This window comes from Natrix helvetica, assembly GCF_964273705.1.
Source record: "Natrix helvetica genome assembly, chromosome: 1".
Lineage (NCBI taxonomy): Eukaryota > Metazoa > Chordata > Lepidosauria > Squamata > Natricidae > Natrix > Natrix helvetica.
In genome coordinates, this window is record NC_138548.1 from 363807187 (window position 1) to 363825493 (window position 18307).

Here is an 18307-nt window from a genome sequence, read left to right on the forward strand (position 1 = left end):
TTCCGCTCGGCGTCCATTGTCCGCATCATCACAAAGCCCATGTGCCACCTCCCTCTTGACAGACCCAGGGCGCTAGAGCAGGGGAGGGTAACTATCGCAACTTTATCACCTGCAGACTTCAACTCCCAGAATTCCTGAGCCAGCTGTAGCACCCCATTGGTTGGCTTAGCAAGCACGACCTTTGGCCTCTCCCCAAATGGGCCCTGCTGCTCTAAGTCCGCCTCCTCAAGTCCGCCTCTTTATTATGGCCGCCTCCTTTGCTTCCTCTGGCAGCTGTCTTTTCCCTCCCGCCCAGCCTCTCTGCAACCCTGGGGGCCAACAGCTGGAAAGGGGGGGGGTGTCCTCGCAGCCCTGCTGGCAAGGAAGCCCAACTTGTGACCCACAAAAACACAAGGAAGCGTTGCCTGGAATTGCCTGCTGCACCATTAGCATTTTAAAATGGGGGAGATTAGCTCTTTTAAGAGGGCAGCCTGGGCCTTTAAAGAAAGCAAGTTTTTCCTCCTCTTAGTCTTTGCTATGCGACAACTTGCTTTCCTGGCAACTGCACAACAGAGACCATCATCCTGGAAGCCCTTGAATACACGTGCATGTAGGATACCCAACCCCCACTGAGAAGGAGCAACGCAACCCACAAATCTCGCCCTTGGGAACGGTCAATCTGGGGTCAATGATTTCTACAGTTCTGTGCCTTTTTGTAGAGTTTTAAATTGTAGATTCAGCCAATCTCCCCCCCTCCTTCCCCCCCCCCTAGAAGAAACCGGGAGCCCAGAGCATCTTTTCCAACTAACAATTTTTATTTTATTTTATTAAATTGTTTTATTAAAAGGCAGACGTCTTCTTGAGCGACCAAGCAACCCCCTGTTTTCGGGCCCCCTGAGGCCAACCTAGATCTTTTCCCCTGAGGCCAAATGTCATCCTTGGAAACGTCCGGCAGAGACTTGGCAGAGTTGAAAGTCATTTCCCACCCGTAAAGGTGGCTTCATAAAGGACAGGCAGATTGTGCCGCCTCCACAGTCCTCCGTCTTCCTTTGCAGGCGTGCAGAGCCAGGTCCCTTCCCAAATCATCCCGTTCCCAAACAAACCGCCGGGCATCAAACCTAAAACCACAAACCGGATGGAGCAAATCCCCCACCTGCCCTTCCGCGCTCATGTGGGCCCTACCACCAGCATCCAGGTGGCCCAAGGGCCAAGTGACCCTCGCTCCCGGCTGTCCACACAGCCTTCCCTCCCACTCAGAGCTGGCACAGACCCCCCCCTCCCCCCGCTCGGCAGACAAGGACGACCCTGGGCAGAAGAGGAGGGCACTTGCGGGGTTGAAACTGCTGTCCATGTCCGGCTCTTCCGGGACAGCGACATTCACGGAGGAAGAGGAGGTGAAGTCCTAGGAGGCTCCCAGTCAGGCACACAGTTCAGTCGTGAGCGGAAGCAGCTCAGAGCTGACCTTCCAGGCAAGGGGGCTGCCAGCCCACCACCACCCAGACCGGCCAGAGCAGCCCAGTTCCCACTGGGGCTTCCCATGGTCTGTCACTGGCCTCGGCCCATGTGCCCCCCCGAGATTCCCACAAACACACACTTCCTCTCTCCGGGACCCAGTGACGGCTGGGCACTTTCTGCAGCAGCCTCGGCTTCCACAGCCTTCCACCTCGGCTTCAGAGGCCGTCCCATCCCTGGGCACCACGGCCGTCCGGCAGCAGATGAAGCACGGTGGGGGTGAACGTGCTGGGGAGGCCCGTCTCCACCAACCAGGCACTGCCGTCCAAGAAACACAGAGTGGAAATTATCTTCCGTTTGACACATTGAGGAATAAAAAGTGAAGCAAAGGAGGAGCTGTCCTGAGAACGGGGCGTTCTGTACACAGAAAGGAGGAGCGGGAGGGTTGCCCGGCCGGTGGCTATGGCTGCGGCAACTGCTGGCGCCCCTCCGTCTCTGCCCGCCAGCGCTCCAACGTGTGGATCCTCTTCTCCAGGGCCTCCACCTGCCTGTGCACGTCTCCCACTGCGGAAGGAGGCAACCAGGGAGAGTCAGGCGGGGCTGTGGGGAGGGTCCGGGGAAAGGGGCTGGCCAAACAGACCCACCAGTTGGAGGAAGGGGGGTCACAGAAGGGGCCGGCCCACTTACAGTTGCGTAGGACGGATATCCGCAGGTCCTCCAGCGAGCGCTGCAGGGACTCGAGCGTCACCGGAGACGGCTGCGCTGGGGCATCGGGCAGGGCCGAGGGAGAGGAGCCGGCAGGGGATGCCCTCCAGCCCCCTTCAGCCAGCCTCCGACGTTTACCTTGAAAGAAAGGACACCTCCTAAGGCCTCCAGGGGCCACCCGCAGCCCAGGCAGGAGGAGCTGTTGCTCCTTTGGGGCAGAGAGGTTCACCTTGGGAGAGGACGGGACATTTGCCCTGGGGGGCTCCAGGATGGTGCTGGAGACCTCGACTCCCTTAAGACCCTGATCCTCCCACACAGGGGAAAATGGGGGGGGGGGGCTGGCTGACCTGGGGGTGGGTGGGGAGGGGAAAGACCTTGAGCTGCTGCACCCGAAGCTGCAGCTGGCCTGGGCACCCTCCCCCCCTGGCACTGCCCAGGCCAGCAGATAGGTAGCAGGTGCTCTTCCACACACGAGGGGTTGGGAGGAGGGAGAGGCACAAGTAGGGAGTGGGGATTCCTGTGTCCTCCAGAGGGCTTGGCCAGGAGGGGGCCCAGGCGTGGAAGAACCAGTCCTGCTCAGCTTACCCAGCAGTCCGTGGGAGGAGGAGGAGGAGGCCTCTATGGTCCCAAAATAGGGGTCCCCCTGGTGGGAACAGAAGGCAGAAATGGTTGCCAGGAAGAGAGGGTACCTTGGAGGCCATCAGCCCTCAACCCTGTCCTCTGCAGGGAAACCAGCAGCCCCACTCCAGCACACCCGGCTTCAACCTCTCTCCGGCCTGTGAGTTTCTGCAGGCCAACCGGGCACTTAAGCCCCCCCCCCCCCCCGTTGCAGCCTCCAGACCCCCCTTCCTCCTCCTCCGATGGCTTCCCTCCGGAGCCTGGATGCGTCCAGAAGGGGCCCCAACTGGGTTTTCCAAAAGGGCTTTTTGCACAACAGCCAAAGTGGGAAAGGTGTTTTGTGTGTCTGGTTATCGCCATAGAGGCAGGAGGGGAGGAAAAGGGGGGCAGGGGTCCCCCAAGAGAGCCCAAGGCAAGGATTCCCCCGCCCGGTGGAACAGTCCTGGAACTGTTTTGGGGCCCTTGCTTAGAAAGGTCCTAGAGCAGGAGGCCGACTTGGCCCCGTAAGCCCCCCCACACGCACTCACCAGGGTTCCAGGGCCCGGGGCTGACTTCGGGCAGGGCCGTGGGGGCTGCTGCTGATGTGGAGGGGGCTCTGGGCTCAGGCCAGGTGCTGCTGCCACCATCGGCCCCAAGGATGCACTGTGACTCTGGGCCCCTGGCAAGGCGTGAGGGGGAAGAGGGGCCACGGTGGGCGCGGAGTAAGAGAGGGGGGAGCCGGAATCCAGACCCTGCCAGGAGGGAGAAGAATCAGCAGAGCATTCAGAAGCTCATCAAACCCCACACCAAGGGCCCCTCTTTGCAAGGGGCCCCTGCCCCAACCGAAGGAGGGGGGGCACACGGACACACACACACACACCCCAAATCCTCAGGGCCAGTCACGGGGTGTGCATGAACAGCAGGCAACTGGCAGACTGGCTCCCAATGAGGCCTCTCGGGCATCGCCGTGGGGGGCCGTGGGGGCATCAGATAGAGACCGGACAAGGCCAGCGATCCTGCTGCCCAAAAGGGCCAAGGGAGGGGCAGCAGAGAAGTGGCCCCTCCTGGACTTGCCGGGAACAGACACACCCTGAATATGTAGACCTTTGCCAACTGAAATCCCCAAACTCCCCATTTCCCCCCACCCACCCAAGTGGGCAAGGGGAACGAAGCACAGCGCCCCCCCCCCCCCGAAAGGCCTACCTGGACTCCTCCTCCCTGCAGAGGCGGTTCCCCCAGGATGCCCCCGCTGGTGTCCAGGGTTCCCAGGGGGGCAGGGAAGAGATGCGGGGGCAGGAACTGGCCGGGGGCCGGAGGAGGACTCGGGAAGGTGCCCGAAGAAGACCTCGTCGCGCTTTGGGGCTGAGGCATCCAAGGGGGAGAGGCGGCCATCTAGAAAACAAGAGGAGCCATCAGGCTACAGGACACGGGCGCGAAGGGCACCCCCTCGTGGCGGAAGGGGCGGCACCACACTCAAAAAAACGGCTGGGGGCTTCTCTCCCCCCCCTCCCCCCCCCCCCCCGCTCAGGGCTTTTCCCACCCAGAAATGAGAGGGGTTTCTTTCGTACTGGTGGGAGAGAAGAAATGGACTCCTCCTGTTCAGGATCGGCACGGCTGCCAACATATGTCATGCAGAAGGGATTCCTCCCCCCCTCCGTGTATTTGCTATGCCCGCCTTGGAGAGTCACAGAATGAACTTCTAAACACGGTGAGATCCACACCCCACCGAGTCACCCCACCCGACTGACGTGGTAAGAGCGGTGGTGGTGCAGTGGTTAGAGTGAAGGATCTGGCTGCGGAGAAGGGCAAGGGGTGCGGGGGGGGGGGGAGAAACCAACCGTCAGAGCCGCTTCCTCGTCGTGAGCCTGAGCAGGCGGGTTCATCGGAGAGGCCGCCTGGGGGTCCAGCAAAGTGGGGGAGCTCTGGATGGTCCAAATGGACATGGGGTTCAGCTGACCGACACCTGCAAAAGGCACCCCAGGAAAAGCTCAAGCAGCTGCCGGCTGCACCTGAACGCCCCCCAAGCCAAACAGGGAAGGCAGGCAGGGGTTGGGCGACTAAGGCTGCTTCTCTCCTCTCCCCTCCCCTCCCCCCCCCCCGTTTGGCCAGGCCGACCAGTAGAAGCCAATTCCTTTGCTACAGCGTTTGTGGGGATAACGGCTCCCTCGCTTCAGCTTTTTCCCACCTGGGTTGGCTTAAATATTGCGGTCCTTGGAGGTCAGGAAAAGGCCGAGGTGGGAAGGCTGGCTAGAGATAACGAAAGTGAAAGGAAGGATATACCTGGGGGGTCCTGCGTGGGGCTCAGAGGCACTTCTGGGGCGGCCAGCTGGCTGCCTGTCAATAAAAACACACAACCCAGTTCAATCCCTTCCGTGATTTTGCCGAAGGGCGAAAGGTACCTCAATGGAAAACAGAGAACGTTGAGAGGATTCCGTCTTTGCAAAAGAAGAGAGTCTGGTTTGCTCAACAACCTGGCTAAAAGAGGCTTTGTAGTCCCTGCAACTCACCCCCGAGGGGCAGGTATTCGAGCCGGGAGGGAGGAGGGGGGGGGGTAACCTCCGTGCAGAGCCTTTCATGATAAGCAAAGCCAAATTAAACAGTAAAACAGTAACAGAGTTGGAAGGGAACTTGGAGGTCATCTAGTCCAGCCCCCTGTTCACACAGGAGACCTGTACTAGAGATTCGAACTGCCAAACTGCCGACCTTTCTGATCAACGGGCTCCCTTAATGGAAAATTATCTTGCAATTCCCCAACTGAAGGGAGCATTTGTGGGGAGCATCACAGGGGACTAATCCGGACCGATCTTGCGGTTCGAGGGGGGGCAGGACATGTGGCCTTCGAGGGGGGCAGCTGGGAGGCGTCCCGGGCACAAGGGACAGGAAGTGCCTCAGGACCGGTGTGTCCAGCTGTCCAACGTCCTTCTAAATGGTCTGTAAACACTTGGGGTTCTCCGAAGGAAGGTGGGGCCGCTCCCAGTGACACCCCCGTGCTTAAAATAGGCTACGTGAAGGAGGGGAAGGGATACCATTCCAGAACCTGGACATCTGATCACCGAAAGTTGGCGGCAGTGAGATTTATTATGCCAGATCTATTTATTATGCCACATTTATATACTTGCCCATCTCACAAGAGTCCCATTCTGGGTGCTACACAAGAATAAAATGTGCAGAGGCAAAAAAATATTGGGCAAAAATTCATTTGTGGTTGGAAAGGATGATATAGCAACATATCGATTTAAAGCCACAACTGTTTATGTTGGGTATTTTACTAGAGAAATAAAGAAAATACGCATTTGATCATTCATGCAATTTTCATGGTGATGGGAAAATTAAAAAAAAAAAAGAACAACTAGTGAACATTAGTCCACAATTGAAAACACCAATCGAGGCTTCATTTATTCCCGCCCACCCCCCGCCCCCACCCCCGCCCCAACGAAGGTGGGGAAGCTACAGCACTTGGGGTCAGGTGGTCTCCCACCTGTGGGGGAAGGAAAGGCCCCCAGCCATGTTGGCGCTTCAACGTTAAAAGTCTGAAGAAGGGAGGCCCTGAAGCAGGGGCTTGGGCTGCCTCAGGGAACACCCGTCGGGAAGGGGCCTAATGTCCGAAGGGCCCCTAGGGAGCCACGATCCAAGGCAGCCGTGGGGCAGAGAACAGCTCCCAGGCAGGGGTGGGGGGAGCAACCGAAGGAGAAGATGGGGAGGAGGAGAGACGGGGAGTGGCAGGCAAGGAGGATGCAGGGAGGGAATTCAACGCTCTCGGAAACAACGCAAGAGGTGATTGGCCTGACAGGGAGGATTAACCGATTAACGGAGGGGCCCTTATAGGTCATCTAGCCCAACCTCCCTGCTCAAGGAAGAGACCCTACACCATTTCTGCCCAGTCTCCCCTTGAAAGTCTCAAGGGATGAAGAAGCTCCCCCACAAACTCCAGAGGCAACTTCTGTTCCACTTTCTTTCTGTCAGAAAGTTCCTCCTTATTTCCAGATTGAATCTCTCCTTGGTCAGTTTCCATCCGTTATTCCTTTTCTGGCCTTCAGGTGCTTTGGAAAATAGCTTGACACCCCCACCCCCCACCCCCGCCCCTCTCTAGGGCAGCCCTTCAAATATTGGGAGATGCTAACCTGTCTCCCCTGGTCCAGGAGATCTGCCAGCCCGGAGAAACAAGTCGATTCCGAGAGTGGACAAAGGGGTGTGTGGGGGGGGGGAATCTCCCTCGGGTGCAGATTGCTCCCCCGCGAGGAGGAGGACACAGGGAGAGTCCCGGTCGGTCACTTCACAAGACGGACATCGACAGACCAGGAGAGCTTTTGCCCCCGAAGCTGTAATCCGGCAGCCGAACTAGCAGCCCTGCGGCTTTTACCAGGGAAAGGGACGCCATGTTGAGTTGGGAGGTTGGGAGGTAAAAATTAAAAGAGCGGCAACGCAGAAAAAACAAGACTGTCCAACCTCACTCACTCACAACCACAACAACAACAACAAAATCCTTCCTTTTGGGAGAGTTGGGAGAGGAGGCGAAAAAGCCCCCAGTGATGAAGTGGCCCCCACTCTGCCCAAAAGACACGCGCACACGCACGTACAAACACACGCATGATCACAGCCCAGACTTTTCCAACACCAGTGGGACAAAGTGGAGAGAGAGTTTGAAAGAGATCTGCAAAATAGATCAGCAAATCCAAGTGCAAAAGAGGAGTCAACGCTTCTTCCCGATTCCCTGCTGGACCCCACGGAGCAGAGGCTCCCCAGCCTTCCCAATGCCCCGACCCTTCAATACAGTTCCTCATGTTGTGGTGACCCCTAACCAAGACCATCGAAAGTACGTGTTTTTCCGATGGCCTTAGGCGACCCCTGTGAAAGGGTCGTTCGACCCCCAAAGGGGTCCTGGCCCACGGGTTGAGAGCCACTGCCACAGAGCGAATAGATGTCATCCGAAATGGGCTGGTTTTGTTTAAAACGGCTCTGTCAGCCTCTGCTTTGCTGCTCCCTTTCGGCTGCCATTGAAACGGGGAGGGGGGGGGGGAGAGATAATATGGTATTTGGGAGGGGAAGCTTGAGCGCAGGAGTGAATGAAGAAGGGAGTCGTTTTCTCACCATCTACTGCGCATGCTGCAGATAGTGGAATTGCCGCCAAGGCCAACCGTCCGGCATACCAACCTGATGATGGGTCTTGAAGCTGCAGCCCTGTGGGGCTGCAACTTCAAGACCCATCATCAGGTTGGTATGCCGGACGGTTGGCCTTGGCGGCAATTCCACTATCTGGGGATTGGACTGGGGGTTGGGATCACTAGGGGGAGGGAGTTGGGTCACATATTGATATCTATGATTACGTGCCCTTTTGCCTCAGATCTTGCTTTGCCTAGCTGCTTTCTACTCATAACCAGTAAAAGTATACTCTTAATTCTGAAAAATGGACTTGAGTGGTTTCTTTCTTGGTTACTGATGGAGGCTGCCCTGACATTAAGCAAGATCTCAGTTTCGCATTCAACCCGGAGTTAACACCTTCCGAGGGGAGTGCAATAAAAAATTCAAACTTCAAAAGAATGTCCCAGCCAGGCAGCGACCAGGAGGAAGACGTGGGAGCAACTGCATCCTCTTGCCCTCTGGAAACGGAGCAAATAGCTGGACTACACCTGGAAGAACAATCCGTCCGTCCCAGATGGACTTTGGGAGTGGGGCAGAAGTATGATCCCGAGGAAACTCCATTTGGGGTCACCACAAGGAGACAGAGGCGATCCGGCCGCTGAGTGGCAGGGGGTCGAGGAGGAGAACCTTATGATGTCTCAGGCCATGAGACTCTTCGAAGAGGCGTGGGAGAGACTACGCTTGCGTGAGAGTGATCCTGGAAGAGAAGACCTTCTCCCAGAAACAGAGAACTGCAGAGGGTATGTTCTGCCCGAGAGAGACTGGAGCCGCAGATGGGGGTGATGAGCAAGATGAACGACCCCCAACCCCAGCAGCAGCAGCCTTGAGAGCCATCCCAAGAGGGGGAGGGGGTCCCCGCAGACGCCTGATGGCCAAAGTTCCTCCACTTGGAACGAAATTCGGTGGGGAGGCAAAGGATCTAGGATTTTTCCTGTTTCACGCATGGAATTACATGCGTCAGTATGGTGAGGAATTGCCTACAGAAGAAGCCAAGGTAAGAATTGTTACCCTGGCATTAGAAGATAGGGCAGCTGCCTGGATGGTTGCCACTAAAACGGACTATGGAATGTCAGGCCGCATTCAAAAGACTAAAGCGACTCTTTGCAGCTGAACCCGTTTCGAAACACCCACCCATGGACGCACCTTTTATCGTTCAAGCTGACGCTAGTGATGTGGCGGTGGGGGCTGTGTTACATCAAGCAAACGCTGACGGGCACCTGCAGCCTTGCGCTTACACCTCCCGGAAACTGACAAGAAACGGAGAGGCGATGGGCCATATGGGAAAAGGAAGCTTTTGCGGTCAGGTGGGCTTTGATGACCTGGCGACATTTCCTTGAGGGAGCTAAACACCCTTTTGAGGTGTGGACTGATCACAAAAATTTGGAAGCATTAAAGACCCCTCGAAAACTTTCTCCTAAACAGATGCGTTGGGCGCAACATTTCAACAGGTTCAATTTCACCCTAAAGTACATCCCTGGGGGGAAATTTTTTATGGCGGATGCATTATCCAGACTCCCACAATACAACAGCTCCAAGTTGAGCGTGGTGCTTCCCGTCATCCCAGCGAAAAGTCTTCCTGCTCCAATGCTTACCAGAAGCCAAAGCGACCCTAAGTTGGAGGTCACAACGGACCTCTTCTGCAAGCTCAAGGAAAGCCTTGAGTCCGACTACTGGTTTAAGGAACATTCAAATGAATGCACCACGAAAGATGGACTGGACTGGATAGGCGCTAAATTATATGTTCCTGCAAGCATGAAGTCTTTGGTGCTACAACGAGCTCATGATTCCCGCATGGCAGGGCATTTTGGGTTTGTGGAAACTCTGCATCTCATCAAAAGACAATTTTGGTGGCCCTCTTTGAAAAAGGACATTGAATCATACGTGGCCAGTTGTTCTGTATGTGCGGCTGCTAAGCGACCTCCTGGGAAGCCCCAAGGCCTGCTTCAAGCTGTAGCCCGTCCTGAATCGCCATGGAAGGAAAGATCAATGGATTTCATTGTCGAATTACCTCCGTGACAGGCTCCGGGAGTCAAGGAGCAGAGTCTGCGGCCGGTTGGAGGGGAGGGGAGAAAGACACCTCACAGCTGGCAGAACCACAAGTGCCCAAGAAACGCAGATGGAGCCCAGAAGGAGCCTGGGGGAGGCAGCGTCCCAGAGGCCCCCACCTGAAATGGAGGGACAAGCAGCCATTCAAAGGGAAAACTGCCCGTCTGTGGCTCTGAACCGGTCCAACCTGTCAATCAACCATCCTTGAAGAGGCAAAATCTCTGAAGGTCAAAGGCCTCTGAAAGGCAGCTGTTGCTGGGAGGACCAAACCGCAAAAGACAACCGCAAGTCCTCCAGTGAAAAGTTTCATTAGAAAAGGCAAGAGTTACTACACCCAAGCGGTGAATATAAAACACCAGAAAGCATCCGGGTTAAGGGACGGAGGCGTCTTCAGCACCAGGACAAGGAAACTCCCCCTCAGAGACGGCCTCTTCCTTCCCACCAACCTTCAGGGAACTGTCAGCAAAACAGAGCGGCTGCAGCCAAGGGACCCTGCCCAACCTTGGTGGGAGGAAGCCCACCCCTCACAAAACCCGTCCCTGAATGATCCTTTCAACTGGAGAGAAATTCCGCTCAAGCAGTGGCCAGAGTGGATGTCATGCCTGCCCCAACTTGGGTTCTTAGGAAAGGAAGACCCTCGACTCCTCCTTTGTGTGCGAGAGAGAAATAACACTTTTAAACTAAAAGCCGAGGGATTACAACACAGCAAAGCTAGAACTAGAAATCTGCACCTGCATGTTCCCCAGTTAACTTTCCCTTACTTGCTCATTCCCCTTCCCTGTTATCTCCCTACCGTCCAGTTGCGTTCAAGGAATTGTTTGGGGAACGGCCCCTGCATCGGGGGGGGGGGGGGGCGTTGCATTCCGGCCCCTGGCCTTTTGGGTCTCAGGAAGGCACAATGGGTAGTTTCTGTTCCCGTTTCCCCCAGCAGCTCCCTCCCCCCCCCGCCCAAGTCTACGTCACCTGGCAGAGAGAGAGGCTGGAGCTCAGGAGGACAGTCCTGACCACTTGGATCTGGGGCGGGCAGCGGGTTCACCCGGTTCACTAGAGACGCGCAGGCCCAGAGGTATCCCCGCTTCCTGTTGCTCCTTGGCGGAGTACTTACTGAGAGGCAACCCCGGCTGGGTCGGTGCCACAGGCGAGGCCTGACCGTCTGCGGTGGCTTCTTTGTGTGCCCGGAAGGTCCTCTTCTCCCTCAGCTCCTTCTCTATTTTGAAGAGCTTCACCATAATTAGGCAGCAATACACATCCTGGGAAGCAGCAAAGGTGGCGCTTTAGAGCAGGGCATGGATTTCTCCTGCAAAGGCCCCCAAAGTTATGCCGCAGAATCCGCTGAGGAGCAACGGGGGGGAAGGGAGGGAGGGAGGGAGGGAGGGCCTTCACCCTCCCCTTCTGCATCCGAGAGGCCGGGGGGGGGGGGATATGGGGGCAGCAGAGGAGGGAGCTGCGTCCGCTGGGTCAGATGGAGGACTGCAAGGGAAGGAACCGGCCAAGGGCCCCCGGGCCCCCTCAGAGGACCCCTGGAGGACTGTGTGACAGTGAAGCGAACTTTGCCTCACTTTGTAACCTTTCCTGGCACAGTTGTTAAGTGAATCACTGTAGTAACATGGTCATTAAGTGAATCTGGATTCCTCATTGACTTTGCTTGTCAGAATGTCGCAAAAGGGGATCAGATGACCCTGGGACACTGCAACCGTCATAACTATGAGTCAGTTACCAAGTGTCTGAATTCTAATCAAGGGACCGAGGATGCGGCAACGGTCGTAACTGTGGAAAATGGTTCTGTCGCTTTTTTCAGTGCTGTTGCAACTTCCAACAGTTACTAAACAAATAGGTCGTAAATCTGGAGCTGTGCCGATGTGGGAGGCCAGGTGAGCAGATGGAAGCAAGGCTGGGTGGGCAGCTTGTACCTCAGAGAAGACCCTCCCCCCCCCTCAAAAAAAAAAGATCCGATTTTGATTTGATGTGATTTGATTTCACCGAGAGAAACACGAAGCCCAGTTCAGGGTAGGCAAAGTGTACTTACCGTATTTTTCAGACTATGAGATGCAACCATGGTTACAAAGAGGTGAAGTTTTTTTTTAAAAAAAGGTTTGCACTCTGCAGGCCTCCCAAACCTTCTGCACGCCTCGTTTTTTGCAAAAAAAAAAAGGGGGGGGAGGGGAGGCATGCAGGAGGCTCGTAGAGTGCTCCTGGGGGCTGGGGGGGGCAAAACCAGCCCATTTTTTGCTCTTTTTTGCCCCTCTCCAGCCCCCAGGAACAATTTGCAGGCCTCCCAAACCCTCTGTGTATCCATTTTTGCAAAGGGGGAGGGGTTTCGGGAGGCCAAAAATGCTGTATTTAGTGTATAAGATGCACCCAGATTTTCACCCTCTTTTTTGAGGGAAAAAGGCGCGTTATACTCTGAAAAATACAGTAGTCCCCCCCCCCCCAAGTGGGGAGACCCGGCTGGCCACCAGCCCCGGGGGAAAAGGGGCACCTGGGCGAGGGAGGAGAGCAAGACCACCTACCCAGTGGTTGGTCGACTGGTAGACGTCCCCTTCCACCTTCTTGGCGTAGGACACCACCTTCTGCACCTGGTGGTCCTCCAGGAGGGCCAAGTCAGAAGCAGGGGAGATGGCATGGACCCTGCAGGGGAAAAGGCGGCCGTCCGTCAGCAGAGCCTGCGGGGATTCCCAGCCACCGAGGTCATGGTTCTTGTCCGTCCCCCCAACCCCCCCCAACCCCTCCTCCCCAAAGGTGCTTTTTCTTCAGGAGGCAATCGGACTTTTCTTGTTTTCTTTCTTTGTGAAGACGTTTCTCTTCTCCCCAAGAAGCTTCTTCAGCTCTGACTGGAGGGTGGAGAAGGGAAGGACTTATACTCCTTGCAGACAGCTGGTCATTGGCATCCTTTTAGATGGTTATTGAGGTTACTTGGGGGGTGACCCTGAGGACACAGAAAGACCTCCAAGTGGCCTCAATGAATCTCTCCAAATGGATGCAAATGACCAGCTGTCTGCAAGGAGTATAAATCCTTCCGTTCTCCACCATTCAGTCAGAGTTGAAGAATCTTCTTGAATGAGAAGCGAAAGGTCTTCAAAAAAGAAAAAAAAAACAAGAAAAGTCAGGATTGCCTCCTGAAAAAGAACCTTTGGGATTGGCGTTGCAGCTAATAAGAGTCAAATAAGTACACTGTTATTATTTATTTATTTTAAAAAAAGACGGTTTTTATAGCTCCCTAGATGAGGATGAGGATGCAAAGGGGCTTGAGAAGCTTCGACTTCAGAAAAGCCAGGAGAAAGGAGACTTCGTTTACAATCTCAAAACTCCAACGGAGGAAGAGCAGAATAAAAAAAAGATCATGTTTTCTCCCCACGAAACATCCAAAAACAAGGAACATCAAAGCCATTTTTCCTCCCTTTCTTTCCTATTTCCTCACTGCCTGGTCCAAGCTGCAGCCCGGCACAGGGCAGCCCCCCCACACAAGCCCCCTCCCCTCCCCCCAAGAAGCCCTTGGAGGGTCACTCACAGCCTCTGCACCACATAATCGCGCAGGTCCTGGTCCGGGTTCTCGTACCAGTCCTTCCTCTGCTGGAAGTGGGAGTGCGGAATCGCTTTGAGCGCAGAGTACTGGAAGCTCCCAGCCCGAACCGTGGGGGCGGCTCCTCCGGTGGGGGGGCTGGAAAAAGGACCACATAGACACCCTGCGGCCTCTCCTTTGCCTCCCAGGGCCGGAAGCTAAACCGCAAAAGCGGCTGCAGTGGGGACTTCGGAGTTGGGCATGGAAGGGGGGGGGGGAATGAAGTAGGGGGAGGCGTTCAGGGAAACGGAGGTGAATGGCCCCCAGGAGTCCTCATTCAGCCCCCCCCCTCCCCCTCGGAGGGGGTCTCTTACTTTGGCACCTCAGGTGTTGCTGCTGGAGGAGAAGCCGTCGGCTGCTTGGATCTTCCAATCTCAGCGTCCCCTGGACCGGCAGCTGCTTAGAGAGGAGGTTTCCCCCCCCCCCGTTAGCTGAGAGACAAGGCCATCAGGGTGACAGATAAAGACAAGGGCTGCCCCCGGGCCGGGGTCCGGAGCTGGCCAACCCACCCCTTTGGCCCCCAGTGGCTGCTCGACTTCAAAGAAGAGAGGACTCCTGCCTGGAGCAGAGGGTTGGACTAGAAGACCTCCAAGGACCCTTCAAGCCCTGCGATGCTGCGTTCTTTACCTCCCTTTATGGACGAACGAGAGGAAGGCTACTCAAATGCCCATTAAAGCAAGGAGGGTAAGTGCTTTGCCTCCTCTACCCCCCCCTCCACTCCTCCCCCCCCACCATCTTTCTCACTGGTCTGGACAGCCCCCACATTTTAGGGCTGCCCCCCCCCCCTTTCCACCTGCTGTCCCTCAGCCGAGGGAGGCCTGTGGCGTTCCCATCTCTTTGGCCAATGCTCATTAAGAGGTCAGGCAGGCTCACCCCACCGTGGCCACTTGGAAGACCTGTGGACTTCAGGTCCAGAGGACTTCAAGGGATGGGACACCTGACTGCCCCCAACACCCTCCCCACTGGCCTTTCTCCTCCCCCTCCTGGCAGAGGCTCCCCTGCCCGTCCTTGGCATCTTTCAGAGGATGCCCCACAGAGTCGCCCCCTCCCCGCCCCCTGTCCTGCCAGGAGGCGGCGGTACCTGTCTCGGGGGCGGAGCTCCTGGTCCAGCCGGCGCCCCGTCTCTCCATCCTGGGGGCCGCCTTGGCCGGGGCCGCCTCGGGGGTGCGCGCCCACCAGGCATCCACCTTCCTCTGCAGGGCCAGGCAGTAGGCCTTGAGGTCCTCCTGCATGAGGTGGGCCTCCTTGAAGGGAATCTTCCAGAGCGCCTCCTGCATGGCCACCACCTTCCCCTGCAGCGCCACGGCCATCTCGGGCGGCGTCTCCTGCAGGCTCTCGCGCACCGCGTGCACCTTCTTTTGCAGGGCCGTCACGATGCCCGGCAGGGCGTAGAGGATGCGGGGCAGGCCGCTGAGGTTGTCCTCCAGGATCTCGTCCAGCGCGTGCTCCAGGTCGGCCAGCTTCTCCTGCACGGCGCCCTCCTCCTTGCGCGGCGTCTTCCAGAGGGCGCGCTGCATGTCGCCCACCTTCTTCCAGAGGGGGCTCCAGAGCACGTTCCACAGGTAGTAGGAGAGCACGCTGATCTTCTTCTTGGCGATCTCGCGCAGCGCCCCGCGCAGCTCCTCCGCCTTGGCGCCCAGCGCCTCCCGCAGCGCCGAGCCAGCCAGCGCCTCCCGCAGCGCCTCCGCCTCGCCCAGCAGCGCGTCGGGTTCAGCCAGCGGCTCCAGCCAGAAGTCGGTGGCCGCCTTGCGAAGCGCCTTGGCCCGGGCCCGCAGCAGCAGCACCTCCCGCACGGGGAGAGCGTGCAGGGCCGCCCGCAGGGCCGCCAGCGCCTCCCGCAGCGCTTCCCGGTCGGCCAGCGGAGCGGTGGCGGCGGCCTCGCGGAGCGCCCGGAGCTCTTCGGCCAGCGCCGCCACCTTCTCCTCGCGGTCCAGGTCGGCGGCCAGCAGGAAGGCCTCCGTCTTCAGCGCCCAGACCTTCTCCAGCAGCGCCGCCGCCGCCGCCTCCCAACCGCCGCCCTGCAGGCCGCTCAGCTGCTCCCGCCAGGCGCCCGGCCGCGCCCTCCAGAACGCCTCCTGCAGCGGCCCCAGCACGCCCGCTAGCTCGACCGGCTCCTCCGCCCCGGGGTTCTCCGGTAGCGCCTGGCGCAGCGCCCGCGGCTGCTTCAGCAGGGCGAAGACCTCGTCGAAGGGCGCGCTCTGCAGGGCGTCGCGCATCTCCTCCAGCGAGCCCCACCGCGGGGAGGGCGGCGGCGGCGGCGACCCCTCCGAGCTCTCGGGCTGCAGGGCGCGCAGCAGCAGCAGCCCCGCCGCCTCCTCCTCCTCGTCCTCCGGCGGCTGCTCCTGCAGGGCGGCGCTCAGAGCCTTCGCCTCCCGCCGGGCCGCCTCGGCCTCCTCCAGCGGGGCTGCCCAGAGCGCCTTCTCCAGCCAGGCCACCCACCAGCTGTCCGTCTTCTCCAGCAGCGCCAGCGCCTTCTCCAGCGCCGGCCGCAACTCCTCCAGCGGCGCCTCGGCCAGGCAGTCGCGCAGCGCCGCCGCCTTCTCCCGCAGCGCCCGCGGCCGCCCGGCCCCGCGCAGCAGCCCCCGCGCCTCCCCTCGCAGCGCCCCGGCGCGCTCGGCCCAGCCGCCTTCCTGCTCCAGCATCGCGTCCCGCAGGGCCAGCAGCTGCCGCACCCGCGCCCGGCCCTCCCCGCGCACTGCCCGCTCCAGCCCGCGCAGCGCCTCGCCCAGCCGCTCGCCCACCAACTGCTCCAGCGCCAGCTGCAGGTCCCCGCTCCGCGCGATCAGCGCCCCGACGCCGCCCGGCTCCCACAGCGCCTCCGCCAGCGCCTCCCGCTGCGCCGCCGCCTTGGCCTGCGAGGCCGCCTCGGCCGCCGACACCACCCGCGCGCCGCCCGACGCCCCGACGCCCCCCTCCTCCGGCCGGCCCAGGCCCGCGGTCTGCGTCGGGGCCGTCGGCGGCTGCTGCTGCTGCTGCGCCGGGGGCGGCTCTCCCTTCTTGGCGATGGCGAAGGCGGAGGCCAGGGCCCTCTCGCGCAACGCCCGCATCTCCTGCAGCAGCGCCATCTCCAGCCGCAGGAAGGTCTGCAGCCGCTCCTGCTGCGGCTCCGAGAGCGGCCCGGCCCGCGCCAGCAGCGCCTCCCGCCCGCGCCGCGCCTCGCTCAGCTGCTCCAGGCAGCCCTCCAGGCTCATCCGCGGCAGCTTCACCTCCCGCCGCCAGCGCGCCCGCACCGGCCCCGAGACCCGCTCGGCCAGCAGCGCCTCCGCCTCCGCCAGCAGGCAGGCCATCCACTCCGGAGAGAAGGCCGGCGCGCCCACCCCCACCGGCCCCGCCGACCCCGGCTCCATCGCCCCGCCGCGCGCTCTCCCGCTCCGCCGGCGCTTCCGGCCCAGGGAAGAAGGGGAGGGGAGGGAGGGGCGGGACAGGCGGCCGCCTTCCCTCCTCCCCTCCCGCCGCTGCTCGGGGAGGTTCCGCGGCTGCTTTGCCGGCGGGGGCTTCGGGTGCAGCTGGCGGGAGCCCAGGAGGCGCGCAGGGCAGCCCAGGGGAGGGGAGGGGAGAGGGGGAGGAAGGTTCCGCCGCTTGCCTTCCCTGCGCTTCTGCCGGCGGTGAAGGAGGAGGCGTCGGAGGAGGAGGAGGAGGAGGGGCGCGGCCGCAGAAAGGCGCCCTGGAGGCCCCCGAGATGGCGCGCACGCCGAGCCGGATGCAACGCGCGGCCGCAGCCGAGGGCGCCGATGCCGGCGGTGAGCGTTGTCCGCCTTGCAAATGCCACCGATGGGCGGGAGCTGCCGGCAGAAGGCGGGAGAGGCCCGGCCGCTGCTCGGGAAACGCGGCTCCCGGGTGGCCGGAAGTGACTCTTCTGCTCGCCCTGCGCCGCCCCCGCCCCGCCTCCTCCGCCGGTGCGGCCCCCGAAGCTCCGGCCGGCCGGTCGGCAATGGAAGTGGGGCCGCAAAGGGAGGTGGAAGTTCGGAGGGGAAACGGAGGCCAGTGAAGAAGGGAAGGGAGGGAGCCACGGGGCTGGGAGGAAAGCTGGGCCAGGGCGGAGACGCGGACACCCGCACGCGCCCCCCCCTCCCCCTTGTCTCCCCAGGGCCGAGTCTGGAACTGCCCCTCCCCCCCCCCAGGGGCTCCCCAATAGAAGAGAAGCGAGCTGGGGGCGCCTGGCTTCTCTGCAAAGGAGGGAGATGGCGCCGCCAGAAAGTGCCTCTGCCTCTCGGATGCCGAGGTTTCTGCCTCCCCCCAGGGCCAACGAAGGGGACGCCGGTCCCTGCCATCGCTTGGGGTGGGGAGTGGGGAGTTCCATGCCGGAGATCCAGGATGGGAGAGCTCCCCCACTCCTAGGTTCCTCCCCAGGAGGGTCCTCTGCAAGGGGGGAGGAGGCGCAGCTCTGGCCTCCTCCCAGGGAGGGCTGCTGGCTATGGAGACCGTTTTGAGTCCCGTTTAGGTCTGGAGGATTATAAAATCTTTTCATTGGAGGTAAAACTGAGGGGTGTTGGTGCCTGTGTGGTGTTGCTTCTCTTTTGATTCTGTCTTTTACTGCATAAATGTTTTTAAGAGCCGATCTTGGGGTGCTTGAAAGTACTTTAGGAAAACGTTTATTCCGCAGCCATGAAGGTTTTTCTCCCTACGTTCCCCCCCCCCCCCGCCCACCAATCCCTCCCCCCCCCCAGTCCCTGTCAAACAGAATTAAACTGCTTCCCTTTTGGAAGGGTGAATGGGGAGGGGAAGCCCAGGGAGGGTGACCCCCATCAGGGGGCACATTTCTTTGCTGCTTCTGAACTGCACAACCCACAAAGCCTCACAGGAGAGAGGCCGTCCTTCTAGAAGCTTTTT

General features: G+C 59.6%; 1 protein-coding gene across 3 annotated transcripts; it reads right to left on the reverse strand.

Annotated features, from left to right (window-relative positions):
* Window positions 1-773: 773 nt before the first annotated feature.
* Window positions 774-17876, reverse strand: LOC309385003 (uncharacterized protein). Of its 3 annotated transcripts, none has more exons than XM_081939025.1 (12): window positions 14559-17875; window positions 13792-13876; window positions 13427-13576; window positions 12429-12546; window positions 11024-11168; window positions 5014-5067; window positions 4572-4696; window positions 3937-4125; window positions 3282-3485; window positions 2722-2779; window positions 2119-2274; window positions 774-1995 (listed from the first exon to the last, which is right to left on the reverse strand). In XM_081939025.1, the coding sequence occupies exons 1-12, from the start codon at window positions 17746-17748 to the stop codon at window positions 1892-1894; spliced, it is 4578 nt and encodes a 1525-aa protein (XP_081795151.1). In that variant the 5' UTR covers window positions 17749-17875; the 3' UTR covers window positions 774-1891. The 3 variants fall into 3 exon arrangements, with proteins under 3 accessions (XP_081795151.1, XP_081795152.1, XP_081795153.1); XM_081939026.1 differs by having other exon boundaries at window positions 13792-13873; window positions 14559-17874; XM_081939027.1 differs by lacking the exon at window positions 3282-3485 and having other exon boundaries at window positions 14559-17876.
* Between the last annotated feature and the right edge of the window lie 431 nt (window positions 17877-18307).